Genomic DNA, 14178 nt, shown 5'->3' with positions numbered 1-14178 from the left:
AAATCAGAATCTGAAATTTCTCTCCTTTCTCTTTCCCTGGATTAACTCCTCTTCTTTACATATCCCTAAACTGTTGTGTTTGCTTCTCTTCACTGTAAGACCCCTTGGCCTTCGTGTGCTTGGCAGTGGGGCTGTCACACACTCGAAGGTGTTGGCTTTAATGAGGTGCAGTGGTCACAGAAGGCACGGGCAGTCTCACAGGTGGGAGAACCAGGAACCTACACAAGAAATCACGGTTTGGGCCTCCAGTGCCTCAGGGCCAGTCTTGGGCTGAGCAGAACCAAGTGCTCGGCCAAGAGTGATCAGATCTGACTTGTCCTGGTGTAAGTGCTGAAGAGTTGATGCCTGTACTATTGTACCAAGCAGAAATCCCTTCAGAGGACAAGCGATGGGACTTAAATTTGAAATACAGGCTTTGTTTCTGCAAATGGCACTTCACGAGAAATGATCTCTAGTCTGTCCTGGGAGTTTCTGCCCTTAGTGACACAGCTGAGGTGGTTTGTTACAGGTGAATCCCCACTAAACCAGCACCTCATTCCAGGAGCTGTGCAGAGCCCAGCTGATAGATCTGTACTCTGAAATGGGAAGGGGTCTGTGAGGGCAGCCCTTTGTAATGCAGACTGGGGAGGGGAGGAAATACAGCTCATCAGTCTTTACCTAAAAAATTAAAAGATTTTATCCTAAATATTTTTAGGAAGTGTGTTCCCAGGAGTTCAGTGTAATGCCCTTTACCATTCTTTCTTGATCTGGCATGCAGCCAACACGTGTACTTTAAATGGCACAAAAACCAGTTTCTTCATGTAGAACGTTTTAATAACTTATTTAGGTTCCAAAAGTGCGTTGCAGCCACTGAAATGTATCATTAAAAGCTTGTTGCAAAGCTTGCTGGAGTCAATAGGAAGCCAAATTGAGTCAGCTGTAGGTCAGATCTCTGGCCCACATACTAAAATCCATATAAAAATGCCTATATGATCATAGAATCATTGAATCCCAGAATGATTTGGGTTGGGAAGAACCCTAAAGACCATCTCATTCCAAACCCCTGCCAAGGGCAGGGACACCTTCCACTAGAGCAGGTTGCTAAGAGCCCCATCCAGGAAGATTCACAGCCCTTGCTGTACATACTAAACAATTCACAGATTCCTTTTGGCACAGCATAACCAGTGGAGTCAGTAAACTGCAATTTTCCAGCTTCCATTAAAGCAGTGAGGGCCTGGATGGTTTCTGGAAGTGCTGGAGATGCCTCGAATCACATCCTTTGAGGTTGGGAGCTGGGGGTGTGGTTTACTTGTCTCAAACCCCATTTGCACCTCATCATCAACTGGGATCTTTCCCAGCTCTTCCACACAGCCTACCTCAGCTCTTCCTCCAGCATGTCCACACTGAAACCTCCAGGAGCTTGGCAGTAGTTCTTGATACTTCATTAGACCTTTCCTGACCACTGAAGTTTAGTGTATGTTACACAAGCAAAGTAAAGGAGTTTTTAGCATGAGCTGCTATAAATTCTCTTTTTATATTTTTCAGATAGCTGCAGTTTGAGCTTTCCAGTAATCCAGTACTTTCCCAAAAGTTTGAAAAATGTCTTTGCCACCTTGCCTTTTATAGCTTTGCCCACTTCAAGTAATCTGGGATCAGTTCCTGTTCAGGCACAGTCACCTGGAAATAAAGTTTCTCCATCAGCCCCTACGAAGCGACGGAGAGCACAGAATGCAGGTGCCCTCAGCTCTGTGGCCATGGAGCAGGGGCAGGTCAGCTCAGTGGGATCTGAATTAAAGTGACATTTTTCAGGTTCAGACACCCAAGGTGTAAGTGCTCATTTGCGTTCTTAGTTGCTTCAGCTGCAGGGTATGAAATGCAGGAGGGCCAGAGGGCAGGACACACAGAACCCACACAGGGTGGGTGTGCACAGGGTTGGTCCTCTGGGGGGGATCTGGGCAGGACCCTCCTCTTTGCAGGGCATGTCACTCCTCATGTTCTTCTGCTCACGTTCCAGACAACTTTAGAAACCTCTTTTGAATTTTAAGGCGTCATTCTGGCTGCCTGTGTGCCAGGGGTGTGAAACACATCAAGGGATCATCCATGCCAGGGGTTGGGCACTGCACTCCAGCACACCCTAACTGATGAAATGCCCTTAGACACTCATCTCACCTCTCTCTGCTAAAGCTCCCTCTTTCACAGCTCTCTTCTTGAGGGGGAAACCTTGGCTGCCGGAATCTTTTCCCAGGCTGAGAGGGGAGTTTAAAGGCATTGCAGGGAAGAACTGGGAACATTTGTGGTGTTGAAATAATTGGAGTTAGTGTGCCAAGTGAGGAGGCTCTGCATGACTTAGTGATGTTGGCAGCGTGTTTTGGTACTTGTGTCCTGGCTGCTGGCTTGGGACACCTTGGCAGACAGGGGTGAACCTCTGGCTGGGAACGTGCAGAGCTCCAGGTTTCACCTTCCACTGCTCTGCGTCTTGCAGTGACTGGGAGCTGGCTGGGGCATGCCTGTCCCTGCAGAGAGAGCTCCTGTGGGCAGCTGGGTGACATCCTGCCCTGGTGCTTGTGGCCATGCTATGGCTCAGCTCCCTGTCCCCTCGGATGTGCGAGTGCCGCTGTTCTGCCCCAGGTGTGTCACCAGGGTGACCAGTGCCTTTGAGAAATGAGTTTCTCCGAAGGAGGGGGTGGGTTGGCAGGATGCTCCCATGAGCTGTGTCCTGGTGCAGCTGCAAGGGGCAGGACTGCAGCTGGCAGCTGAACCCCAGGGCTTCAGCCACCTCTGCCATCATGTTAACCCATCGTGTATTCCTTTAGTTACTGCAGCTTCAGCCCCAGAGACTCCCTTGCTCCTGGCTGGGCCTCAGTGCTTTCCTAAAGCACCTTCCTCCCTGGGTCTGCTGGGCCTCTGCAGAACCACTGTTCTCCTCCGAAATGTTAGGGAAGGAAAGGTCAGGCACCACTGCTCACCTCCACAGGAGTGCTTATCCTCTCCGTGGTGTTGGTTTTACTTAGGGTTTAGTAGATTGGGCAGGAGAAGTAGGCTGAGGGGAATGATATGAGGGATAGAAGAGAAAAAAATGCTTTAAACACCAGTAAAGCTAGAATATTTATAAAAATAGCTTTATTGCACTGCAGAAATAATTTGGTTGTGAAGTTACGGTCAGTTAACTCAACACATCCTCGAATTAAAATTCTGCCTTGTGCTGAACAGCCAGGGAACATTGAAACAGCACATTCATTATTCATATGTTCTCATTAGTCAGTCAAAGGTTCTGAAGTCAAGATGAATATGAAGGTCATAGCAAAAATTATTTTTGTTATTGGTAAGAGGGTCATACAGCATTATGTCTGTATTTGGGAGTTATCCCACCCCAGTGAGTGTTCTCCTTTTCTGCCTCATGTTCATTTGCTTCAGTTCCCTTTCAAAACTGGTCATAATGTTATTGATGATAACTCAGACTGAACTTTGGAGCTGAACAGCTTTACAGGGATATTTCAAAGTCATTATAAAGATCCAGTTCATCTGTAGCATGTAGATGTAATTGTGTAGGGAACGAGGTACTGCTCCAGCTCTAATGGAGGGTGTACAGCCATTTAAACGGCACTTCTGCAGAGGCTCTTCTCTGTAACCCCATTAACACCACAGAGATGCCACAAGAGGGACTGAGAAAGCTGTTTTGCTTACTGTTTGTACTTTATAGCCAAATTCTGCTCTGTTTTTTAATCTTGCAAGTGATCCCATTGGTTTCAGCCGTGATTTGTGCCTGTGGAGGTCAGGAGAGCTGCCCTTCCTTTACCATTTCTTTGCAGATATTCTTGGTCTCTTCCTGACACAGAAATAGAGGAGTAATTGGGAAACATGATTATGCCCTTGCCTTTGTAGCCTCACAGATACAGCACAGGCACAGAATAACCCCCCCAGCAGTAATTAAACTGACCAGCTTCTTCCCTGCATAGTCAAAAGCTGCTGAGGTTGTGCAAAGTCCCTGCGGTGTTTGGCACTGGCTGGAGCCAATTCCTGCCCCCTGTTATGGTCACAGGGTGTCACAGAGGCAGCGTTGCCCTGGAAGTCTGCTGGGATGTGTTTCCATTCCCACTGCAGTCTTGGTCCCAGATTTCAGAGTTTATCAACTTGGTGATACTTTAAAATGATACCAGAACGTTCCTACAAATACCCTCCTGCTCCTCGCTCTCTGGTTGCAGGGCAGAGCTCTCCAGGTGCTGTCCTGTACTGTTGCGTAGCCTGGAATGAGTTGCAGGTTGTGTGCTCGGACACCAGCCGCTTAAAATACATCCCATAGTGCAGAACCAAACGCTGGGCAGGCAGTCTGAGGTGTCACCTGAGCTGTGCAGGGCACTGTGAGTGTCCAGGCCCTGCTCTGAGCTGAGTTGAGCAGACAGAGCAGAGGACAGTGGGGATCACTGCGCTGCTCCAGCAGCTCACAGGCAGGCGGGGGGCACGGCAGGGCCCGCACCCACAGCACGTGGGACTTTAAAGTGTCCCCTTTGGTCTGAGGAGCCCAGGGGAAGGACCATGACAAGGCTTGTGCCAAAAGGCAGAAGGATTTCAGGAGTTGTGAGTTAAAGCGTTTCCTGGCTGTCCAGACCCTCCATGGTGCTCCGGGGGCCAGCAGGGTGCCCAGTGCCCCGACCCATCCGGCCCCCTGTCCCCGAGGCCTCCTTCTAACGGATCACTGTGCTACTGTATGGTTTGATTGTGCTGACAGTTACGTGCCACTGTGCCCATAATAACCGTTTTTCTTCTTTGTTCAAATGAAATTTCTAATTACACGTGTGATGGGTTGTTTTAATTCTTTTCCCTTTCCAAATCCACCTTCCTGTTGCAATGCATGATGAGCAGGCTCAATATTGTGCATGACACCCGCTACAAGTGTTGGTAGGTGCCAGCTTTGTTTCTTGATTATCTTAAACCTGTGGTGCAGCTCACAGACCCTCAAAATCCACTGCTAGATGTAACATAGAGCCCTCGTGCCAGTCCATCTCCCCCAGCCTCTTGCACTAACACCTGTCAATTAAATGCGATTGTTTTATTTAATTGACATGGACACAGAGATGTTAATTTTGTATAGCAGTTTTTAATTGCACATTGTTCCTTGGTGGATTTTGACTGGACTATGAGTTCCAGTGTTTAGAAACTTATCTTGTGTTAACTAAAGACTGTATCTTACCATAGCCACGTAGCCGTATTCTGTCCTTGAACGAGATTAATTTCTGTTTGCAGTAAATATTTAGGTTGAATTTTTAAAAGGCAAAAATTTGTAAATATAAGGGCATTGAAAAACTCTCCTGTTGATTTTCGTATTGAAATGGTTAAGCTTGTTTGTTTTGATTTTCTTGATTTGATGGTAACAAGCGTTTTCCCCTTTTTTTCTCTTTCATCTCCCTCCCCTCCCTCCCGGAATGTTGTCCCGCTTTGCACTGTGGTTGCATGTCACGCTCTGGCAATGATGTCTCGGGCTTTTCGCTGTGGTAAACCATGCTCAATGACCCTCCCACGTGTCGCTCTGGTCCCCATACTGCTACACTCTTCTGTATGTTTGCTTATTTGATTTTCCTTCCGAAAGTTCCCATGGTGCACGGTGCTACGCCAGCCACTGTGTCTGCAGCAACAACATCTGCCACAAGTGTTCCCTTCGCTGCAACAGCCACAGCCAACCAGGTTTGCTAATTTACAGCTTTGTTCCTTACAGACAACTTGAAATCGGTGCTTTAATGAGCATGGGGGTTTGGATCTGACCTCTTGTTGGCCTACACATTCTCTCGGAGAGCTGCAGCACAGCTTAATCAGCCTTTAGCCGTGCTCCAGAGGTGCTGCAGTTCCATTTCTGATGCTAAAAATAATTGATAATAGAGTTTCTGACTCAGTCTTAACATTTATGGGCCGTGCTGCTTATTTCTGCTCTCAGTGGTGTAAAGAGCAAGGGATAATACACAAACCCACAATTTATTTCCGTCTCTGCGAAGCCGACAGCTCCTTTCAGTGCAGCACTCAGAGGAAGCCAGGGGAGCCTTTGTGCAGAGGGGCTGCAGGTTCTTACAGTCCGAGTTTAGCAGTCCAAACATGTTCTGACTCTCCTCTTCCAAGAGCAAAACAAAGCTGTGTGAGCATGGGCCACACAGAAACTTCTTTGAAATCTTTGTTCCAGCCTGGGATTCTCTTGGGAATGGCCCATTGCTGCGGACAGAGCTCAGTTCAGAAAATGCCCATTAGAGTCTGGGTTTATTTCTAAATAGCCACCCCAAGCATTGCCATGTTTGGGTGTATTTCAGGAATATAAGAGTAATGCTTTACCATGTAAATGATTACAAATCTCCCAGGAAAGCCAGAACTGGTGCTCTAAAGATGAGTTCCAGGGCCAAAGGAGCAGCTGGAGCTGCACCTGAGCACAGGGTGTGTGGGATGGACTCTGCAGGGCAGTGTCAGTGCTAAGGCAGGTGTGGTTCTGTGTGTGGATGGACTCTGCAGGGCAGTGTCAGTGCTAAGGCAGGTGTGGTTCTGTGTGTGGATGGACTCTGCAGGGCAGTGTCAGTGCTAAGGCAGGTGTGGTTCTGTGTGTGGATGGACTCTGCAGGGCAGTGTCAGTGCTAAGGCAGGTGTGGTTCTGTGTGTGGATGGACTCTGCAGGGCAGTGTGAGTTCTAAGGCAGGCTCAGCTAACGTGCTCAGCTCCCTGGCTCAGTACAGACGACACCTCCACCTCTTCCCAGAGCCCCAGCAGGCTGGGGGTGCCACTGCTCTTGCCCCTCTGTGCTTGGGGAGGATGGTGCTGCGGGCACCCAGTGCCACAGAGGGAGGTCCAGGGTCTTTGGCTTCGAGCCTTTGCACCTTTACCTGTCGAGCACTACCATTTTGTGCTGCCCCAGCTGTACGTTCCTCGTTAACCTGTCTGCTTCCTCATCTCTCAAAAACACAATTCCCAAGTGACACCCTTGCAGTGATACCTAGGTGTGCACATCCTGAGCCTCCAAAGGGACCTGGATATTGTACAGTTCCCAAAACCACCCAGGTTAGTCTGCTCAGTAGGTAGCATGGGCTGCTCTTGAGAAACGTTTGCTCAATGACCAGGTCACTCAGGGCTTTAAACTTAGCCTAAGAATTTGTGTTTTGAAAAGCTAGTTCATAGGTGGGGCTACCTCTGCATGTGTGCCACCACCTGTATGCCCAAAGTCTCTTCATATTGCAGTTTATTACAGCAGACGGTTAATTTCAGTCTGTCTCTGGATCCTGTGTATGTCCTGAGAGTTGTGAGAAGAAGCCAAGCCCCAGAAAACCAGCATTATTTTTGACTCATCTCTGTGTTAATAACCATGCACTTTCCCAGATAGATCACAGGGCATAGATAGATCACATCCTTTCTGTGGTAGAATCTGATCATTTCATGCCTTTCCTCCCTGGAGCCTCATAACACACTTAGTGCAGTTCTGCAGCCAAACCTCCCTATATACATATATAGCCATATATGTATATGCCATGTGAGCAATGCTGAAGGTATTTAATGCCACCCGATGCCATGTGCCTGCATGCCAAAGGCTAAAGATCTGGCCCTTCATCTTCCCGGACTGGTGTTGAAGGCCCTGGCTCTGTTCCGACAGCACTGTCCCTGATGCTTCTCCAGTCGGGTGCCACAGCCTGTCCTGCAGCAGTAGGAAAACATGGTATGAGAAGCTTCATTCTGCTCCAAGCCCATTTCTGTGGAGTTGGCCGTGCTGTGGATGTGCGAGCTGCCAGGGGAGGAGAGGGCACATGGGCGGGAAAACAGCAGCAGGGCCTGCCAGTGAGTTAGCTGAGAAGAAACACTCCCATTCCCTTTCCTGGACAGATTCACAGGCCAGCCTTGGTGTCTTCCCAAGTGCCACAGCCATTTGGGATCGTGCAAATCCGTGTTGTGCCCTACAGCCCAGCACGTGTCCCTGTGCCTGGGCACATCTGCTGTCCCTGGGTGCTGCAGGGCTCCTCACCCCGGGATGGGGGTGCAGGATCACTTGTTACTGGCTCTGCTGGCAGTTGGCTCTGATGGTAATTGCTCTTTTTCAAATGGGAAGCTGAGCTGATGGGCGCTTGAGGAGAGCCACGTGCTGAGTGCTGTCCAGGCAGCAGAACATTTGGGAATGGTTTCACTGCTTGGGGAGGCTCCGCTTGCCGGCTGCTCCGTGTGGTGGCCGTGGGGAGGGCAGGCAGCCCTTCTCCACAGGGCATCCTCACCAGCCATGGAAATCGAGCTCAGGGCATCGTAGGTTTGGCATTCAAAACCGAGGACGGTGAAAGCAGTGAACACTTCACAAAATCAGCCTGAAATGGGACCGCTGTAGAATTAATCATTGGAGACACTGAGAGCACAGAATTTTGTGTAGGCCAACAAAAAGGGCTATTTTCAATTACTGCACTGCATGACTTGTAGATGTTAACTTCTCTTATTTCCTGAACAACCAATAATACTTATTTATATTTGTCCAGTAGTACTTAACCCAATGTTTCCAGTTGTAAGGTGCTATTGCAGCACTTCAGTTGACTTTAACTTATAGTTACGACATAAAATCCACCGACTCACAGCTGATCCTCCCCTTCCCAAAGTGATGTTCTGTAGCAAAATGCTGTACCCCTGGGTGGGCTCACTGCATGTGTTACTCACTGTTTACATTTTTTACCTGTAGATACCCATAATATCTGCCGAACATCTGACTAGCCACAAGTATGTTACACAGATGTAGACATTTGGTCATCAAACAGTAAGTTCCCAGTGTGTTGTTGTTATATTTTTTCTTACCTTTATATATGCAATTTGCTGCTTTCAGGAACAGAATGTTTTTATTTTCTTTCTAAGGTGGCCATTAAGATATGGGGGCAGAGGCTCTGACCCCTGCTGAGGGGCTGTTCCTCTCCAAGGGGGGATCCATAGGTATCAGTGGCCATGTCAGGTGTTGGTTTGTACCTGCCCACACAGCAAAATCACAGTTTATATTTTATCTGTGTGGCCCCAGGACTGACCTGAGCCGAGGGGCAGCTCTTGGAGGGGGAGGTGATTCCACCAAGTTCTCCATCAAGTTAGAAAGAAAAGATTTTAAATCTCAAAATTTGGGAACCCAGCATTGCCTGTGTTTGGAAACTCCTATTTCTCCTGTTGTCATGAGACTCCCCCCCAGCCATCCCCTCCCCTCCTCTCTGCTGTGCTCCATTTCAACCATGTTTTTACTGAATTTCTTGACCATCATGGAATTATTTCTGAGGGTAAGGATTCACCTGTTGGCCACAGTGGGTTTGTAATATTATTATTATTTGTTATTATATATATATATTATTATTATTTGTAATATTATTATAGTTATTTGTTTCAGCTGAGCATAAATGTTGTCAAATTGCTGGATTGACCCAGGGAGGTGGGATGCCTGGGATGGGATGGCATGGGATGGGGTGCCTCCCATCCGGGGCCTAAACTTGCTGCCAGGGTCCCTTCCAAGCAGCTGGTTCCAGGCTGTCCCTGTTCTGGAGACCATCCTGAGGTGGAGGAGGAATCGCCTGGGGGGGTGTTTCTCCTGTGCCAGGCCACAGAGACCAGAGAGACAGCTGCAGATGGGCACTGAAGGGAGAAGAATTCCCTTGGGAACACGGGGCCTGGATTTCTAAGGATGTTTTGTGCTCCTGAGATCCTGGTTGTGCTCCTGGGTTTTAGAGGGACAGCCTGGAAAAGGTCAGGCCCCTCTGTCCCTGCAGAGCTGGGGTGCCGTGGGTGCCCCTCCTGCCCAGGGTGTCCTGCAGGGCCCGGGGGCTGCCCACGCTCGGGGCACAGCTGCCCCTGCCCGGGGGGGGTTGGGGCTGGTGTGGGCTGACAGTTCTGCTGTGCTGAGAACACTTTCTGCTCTTCCCTTCCCAGCTCGCAGCCGAGGCGAAGAGGCCGGATTTGGGTGGGAAGAGGCCGAGCTCATTAGCCATAGTGTATGTAAATACTGTCCAGCAGCACTGGGAACCCCTCAGCAGTGACATCACACATTGCATGTTAGCGAGACGAGGCGAGACCGTGGGACTCCACTGCACACTGTTGCCTATATACTTTGTACATTGAATTGATATTTGTGCTGAGGTGATCTTATTGTCTAAAAAACCTGCAGCATCGTCCGTCTTTCCCGGCACGGAGCGCAGGGGGTCGATGCGTCCGGGGGCTGCTCCCCGCAATCACGGGCGTCACCCCGGAAAGACCGACGATGCTGCAACCAGAAATCTATTATGTATTGGTACGTCTGTAGACCAAGATATAATTTTTTAAAGTAAGTTTATTTCTTTCAAGGTTTACAAATAACAAAGGTGCACCTTGTATTTAAAATTGCCATTATAGACGAGAGCGTGCATGCACAGTAATTTTTGTTTAAGAGTAATATTTTTAATGTAATAGATTGTAAGAAGTGGGAAGAGAGGAATCTGACAGAGATGAATGTGCCAAGCAAAACCACAACTGTGTATATTTTAAAGCACATCAATGGCTTTAAGTACCACGTTGTTAAGGATTCTCATGAAGTGCCATAGACTGTACATCCATCAGAGTATTATTTCTGCAGTGTTATTTTCCGAACCACATTTTCACTGACTTGATGAGTACTGATCAGTCAAAGGGCACCATTCTGTTTCAAACCAAAGCTGTCTCAGAAATGGCCAACTGCTCCTCACAGCCCGTGGGCAGCACCAGAGAGATGCTCCAGCTGTGCGTAACCCTTATGGACAATATTATCCGTAAACTCTCCCAAGTATGTCATATTTATGCATATTTACTGTATAACGTGAGCTACGAAAGGGAAAAGCCATTTCTGAGACACAGTAACAAATGTCTGAGGAACTTCTTTTGCTCTATTTATAGCCTCTGTCGCGAGTCACAAGGACTATAAATGTTTTGCAGAGATGGGTTTCACTTTAATTCATCAAGTCCCGCGTCCGCGGCGACTCTAAACAAAGACGCAGAAGCACTGACAGCAGATGCATGACAAACCAAAATAGGACAAATGAGATGTTAATTAGCGTAGAAATTGGGTGGGTTAATACTTGGGTGAGTTTTATATGTGATTTTTTTTTTTTTGTTCAGATTAACTGCTTATAGCCTTAGAAAGCCTTTACAAAATAAAAACAAACAAATAGATGTGCATTCAAGTTTTAAGAATGGATTCATCCAAAGGAATTCCTTTTTGTGGTTTGGATGTTGCAGCCAGTAAAGGATATTTTTGCTCTGTTCAGCCAGGGGCTGCCTGGGGCCAGGCCCCGGGTGGGCAGGGGAGGGAGAGGCGCGGGTTCGGTTGTAGAACTCGCCATACTCCGAGTTTACTGCGAGTTTTTATGCTTGAGAGAGATGCTTTATAGATAAGAATGATGTGTTGATTTTCCTGATTGTACTGTACATCTATTAAAGCCTTAGATTATTACATTACGGGTTAAAACCCATACCAATGTAATTTCAATCGTGTTAAGAAAGTATAGGTGACTTCACATGTTATTGTAGTGACTTACCATAGAGAATTTACTTATTTTTTCTTGTTAAAAGTATAGTTTTTATTTCTTACATTTATTAGCTCGTTTTCATTTTCTATTCCCAGTTGATACCATTTCAGTTTATAGAATTTTGTTTTACTAGAGTTTACTGATGACTTTTTCAAAATACAAAAAAAAAAAAAAAAGGTAGTTTTCTTCATAACATACTCAGTTTGGAATTTACATGTAGTGTCTTATGAGTATTCGTATTACTGTTAACTAAATGATTTCTATTTTACTGATCTAATATGACAATATAAGAATGTCAGTCATTGTTAGTTCTTGTCTAGTTTTCATTAAAAGAACAAAGATCTTTTATATGGATATCTTATAATTATATAATCATTGCTAAGTAAGAAGTTAAGTTGTTGCTATGGCAACAATCCTGGCAGACAATTGAGTAATATTTTGATGATTTATTTTGTTTGTAATTAGTTATTATGAGAAAAAAAAAATCTAGTTCCTAGATATTAGAAGAAAATTTATTTTCTACTGTATCCATTTCAAATGTTAAAATATTGTTTAAATATTTTTGAAATCCCTGAATATCAGGCCTTGTTATAAATAAGCTGCATAATCAATAGATCAAGGGACTTTTTGTTGATAATCCAAATACTCAAAGTTTACGTAACAAGAATTCTAGTGTGTGTGTGCAAACTCTTGAGGGTTGATTATGCTGCAGTTGGGACGTTGAGAGCGAAGGTTGACTTTTTGCACTTCTGTATATAGTCAAAAAAGAGAGAAACCTGTATAATAGTAAGATCTTATTTTGAATAAAAATGTCTATAATTACAAGGAGTTTTGTTAAGGCTAAATAAAATGACAGGCTGAACAAAATTGCTTGCAAAAGTGGCACAGAGTTAGCACTCCATCCCCCTTCCAAAAAGTTGCTTTGCTTTATGTGGACAGCTTGTAGTTTGCCAGGATTTTTTCAGCTGGAAAGATCTGCCATCCTTCCGAGATCTCATGACTGACAGAAGCTCCACTGGGTCAAATCTGCCTGAAAATCATTAAGAAAAAAAAGGAAAAAAAAAAAAAAAAAAGAAAGAAAAGAAAAAAAAAAGCAGGTACTTCAGCCCATCCAGGGAATCATGGCTCAGATATTCCGTACATTATTCAAAATCTACTGCATGTTTAAAGTATCAAAATATATTAAAGATATATGCTATTCAAACCAGTTTCTGACAATTTCAGTGGTTTCTTGTTCACAAAAAAAGATTCTTCAAAACCAATACTGACGTTCACAGAGTTCAACCACGGACAGGCAAACGGAACAGCACCTGTAGCTGTAGGGGTAGGGGGTTATTTTCTCTCGCTGTAGTGGTCCTGTTCTTTTAGCAGGTGAAAAAACAACCTGGGAATTCTTCCCGTTTTCTTGGAAGCCGGTGATGCTGTGTATGCCAAAGCTGGGAGGCGCTGGGGCCGGGCTGCCCGGTCTGGAGCTGGCGGGGGTCGATGCGGAGCAGCCCCCGGCTCATCTGCGGGAAGGACGGGCACGCTCGGGTTTGCTCTTACGTAACCACAGACTTACTTTCGCTTGTAGTTGCTCCAGTTACGTACTCTGTCCTGGGCTGCAATTTGGGTTTATGCTTATTTTATTATTACTGCTATAGTTGACCTTGCTGTATGGAAAAAAAATAAAGTGAAATTGCCCTAAGAAAAGTTCTCTTTCTTAATTGCCTTTTCCTCTCTTGGGTTAAAGGTGGCCCCGTGGGGTTGTGGAGCCTCGTCTGTGCACAGGTGAGACTCAAGGGACAGGATTTACCTGGGCAGAACCTTTTTTGCCAGGCCTGGCACTCTTCTTCACCAGCACATGTTCCATCCACAGGATATGTGTTAAAAATGCCAAGTATTGGGGATTTTCCTGTTAAATCCAGAGGCTAAATACAAAGCACTGGGATGCCCTGCATCAGCCCCAACTGTCCTTACCCTCTTGTGGCGACACCTCCAGGGTTCAGGGACACACAGGGACCCACAGGGACCCACAGCCCCTGGCTGCTGCACGGAAAAGGGGAGCAGGGAGCTGGAGATGCAGGGAAGAGGGGCACAGGGAAGGAGTGTGCAGGGAGGGGAGGAGCAGGGAACTGAGCGTGCAGGGAACTGGGGACACGGGGAATGAGGAGAGCGTGGAATTGGGGGTGCAAGGAATTGGAAGCAGAGAATTGGAGGTGCAGGGAAAGGAGGAATTGAGTAGTGAGGCAGGGAACTGGGGGGGAAGGGGAAAGGGAGAAGGTAACGGGGGAGCATGGAACTGAGGGAGCAGAGAGTGGGGAGCAAGGAACTGGGGGTGCGGGGAATGAGGGGAGCGGGGAATGGAGGTGCAGGGAGTGGATGTGCAGCCGGGCAGTGGCTGACGTTAGAGGGAGCCCCATAGCCACGTGTTGCTGTTCCTCCATTTGTTCCCACGAATCACTCTGACAATCAAGGTTATTGACCCCAACATCACAGCTTTAACCGATGAAACACCGCAGGGCAGTTGTTTTCCGGGGGGATTGCGGGTGTCTCCTGTGACCCCCCACGAGCTGGCCTTCCCCAGCCCAGCACCCCCGGACACGCCGTTCCCCTGCGCTCCCCTTGCCCCCGCGCTCGGGATGGCACCGGCTTTTCATTCATTTATCACCGCATTTGGCTGCCGAGGGAAAAGCCATGTGTCGAACAGCGCTAGTGCCCGGAA

The 14178-nt window shown here is 47.1% G+C and overlaps 1 protein-coding gene across 10 annotated transcripts in view; it reads left to right on the top strand.

The window, feature by feature from the left end:
- The window catches only part of MBNL1 (muscleblind like splicing regulator 1), a 63423-nt gene extending 50742 nt beyond the window's left edge, over window positions 1-12681 (top strand). For 4 of the 10 annotated variants that reach the window (XM_027891896.1, XM_027891895.1, XM_027891894.1 and 1 more), the window contains one exon: window positions 1525-1797. In XM_027891896.1, coding sequence (XP_027747697.1) covers window positions 1525-1778 — 254 coding nt within the window. In that variant the 3' untranslated portion in view covers window positions 1779-1797. Of the gene's footprint in view, window positions 1-1524; window positions 1798-4839; window positions 4876-5563; window positions 5659-8650; window positions 8726-9867 lie in introns of those variants that run through there. The other 6 variants (XM_027891898.1, XM_027891901.1, XM_027891900.1 and 3 more) reach the window with 3 other exon arrangements.
- Window positions 12682-14178: the final 1497 nt, after the last annotated feature.

This window comes from Empidonax traillii, unplaced genomic scaffold, assembly GCF_003031625.1.
Source record: "Empidonax traillii isolate 1590-97213 ecotype Southwest subspecies unplaced genomic scaffold, ASM303162v1 scaffold334:size599637, whole genome shotgun sequence".
NCBI lineage: Eukaryota > Metazoa > Chordata > Aves > Passeriformes > Tyrannidae > Empidonax > Empidonax traillii.
This window is presented reverse-complemented; position numbering and strand designations above follow the sequence as displayed.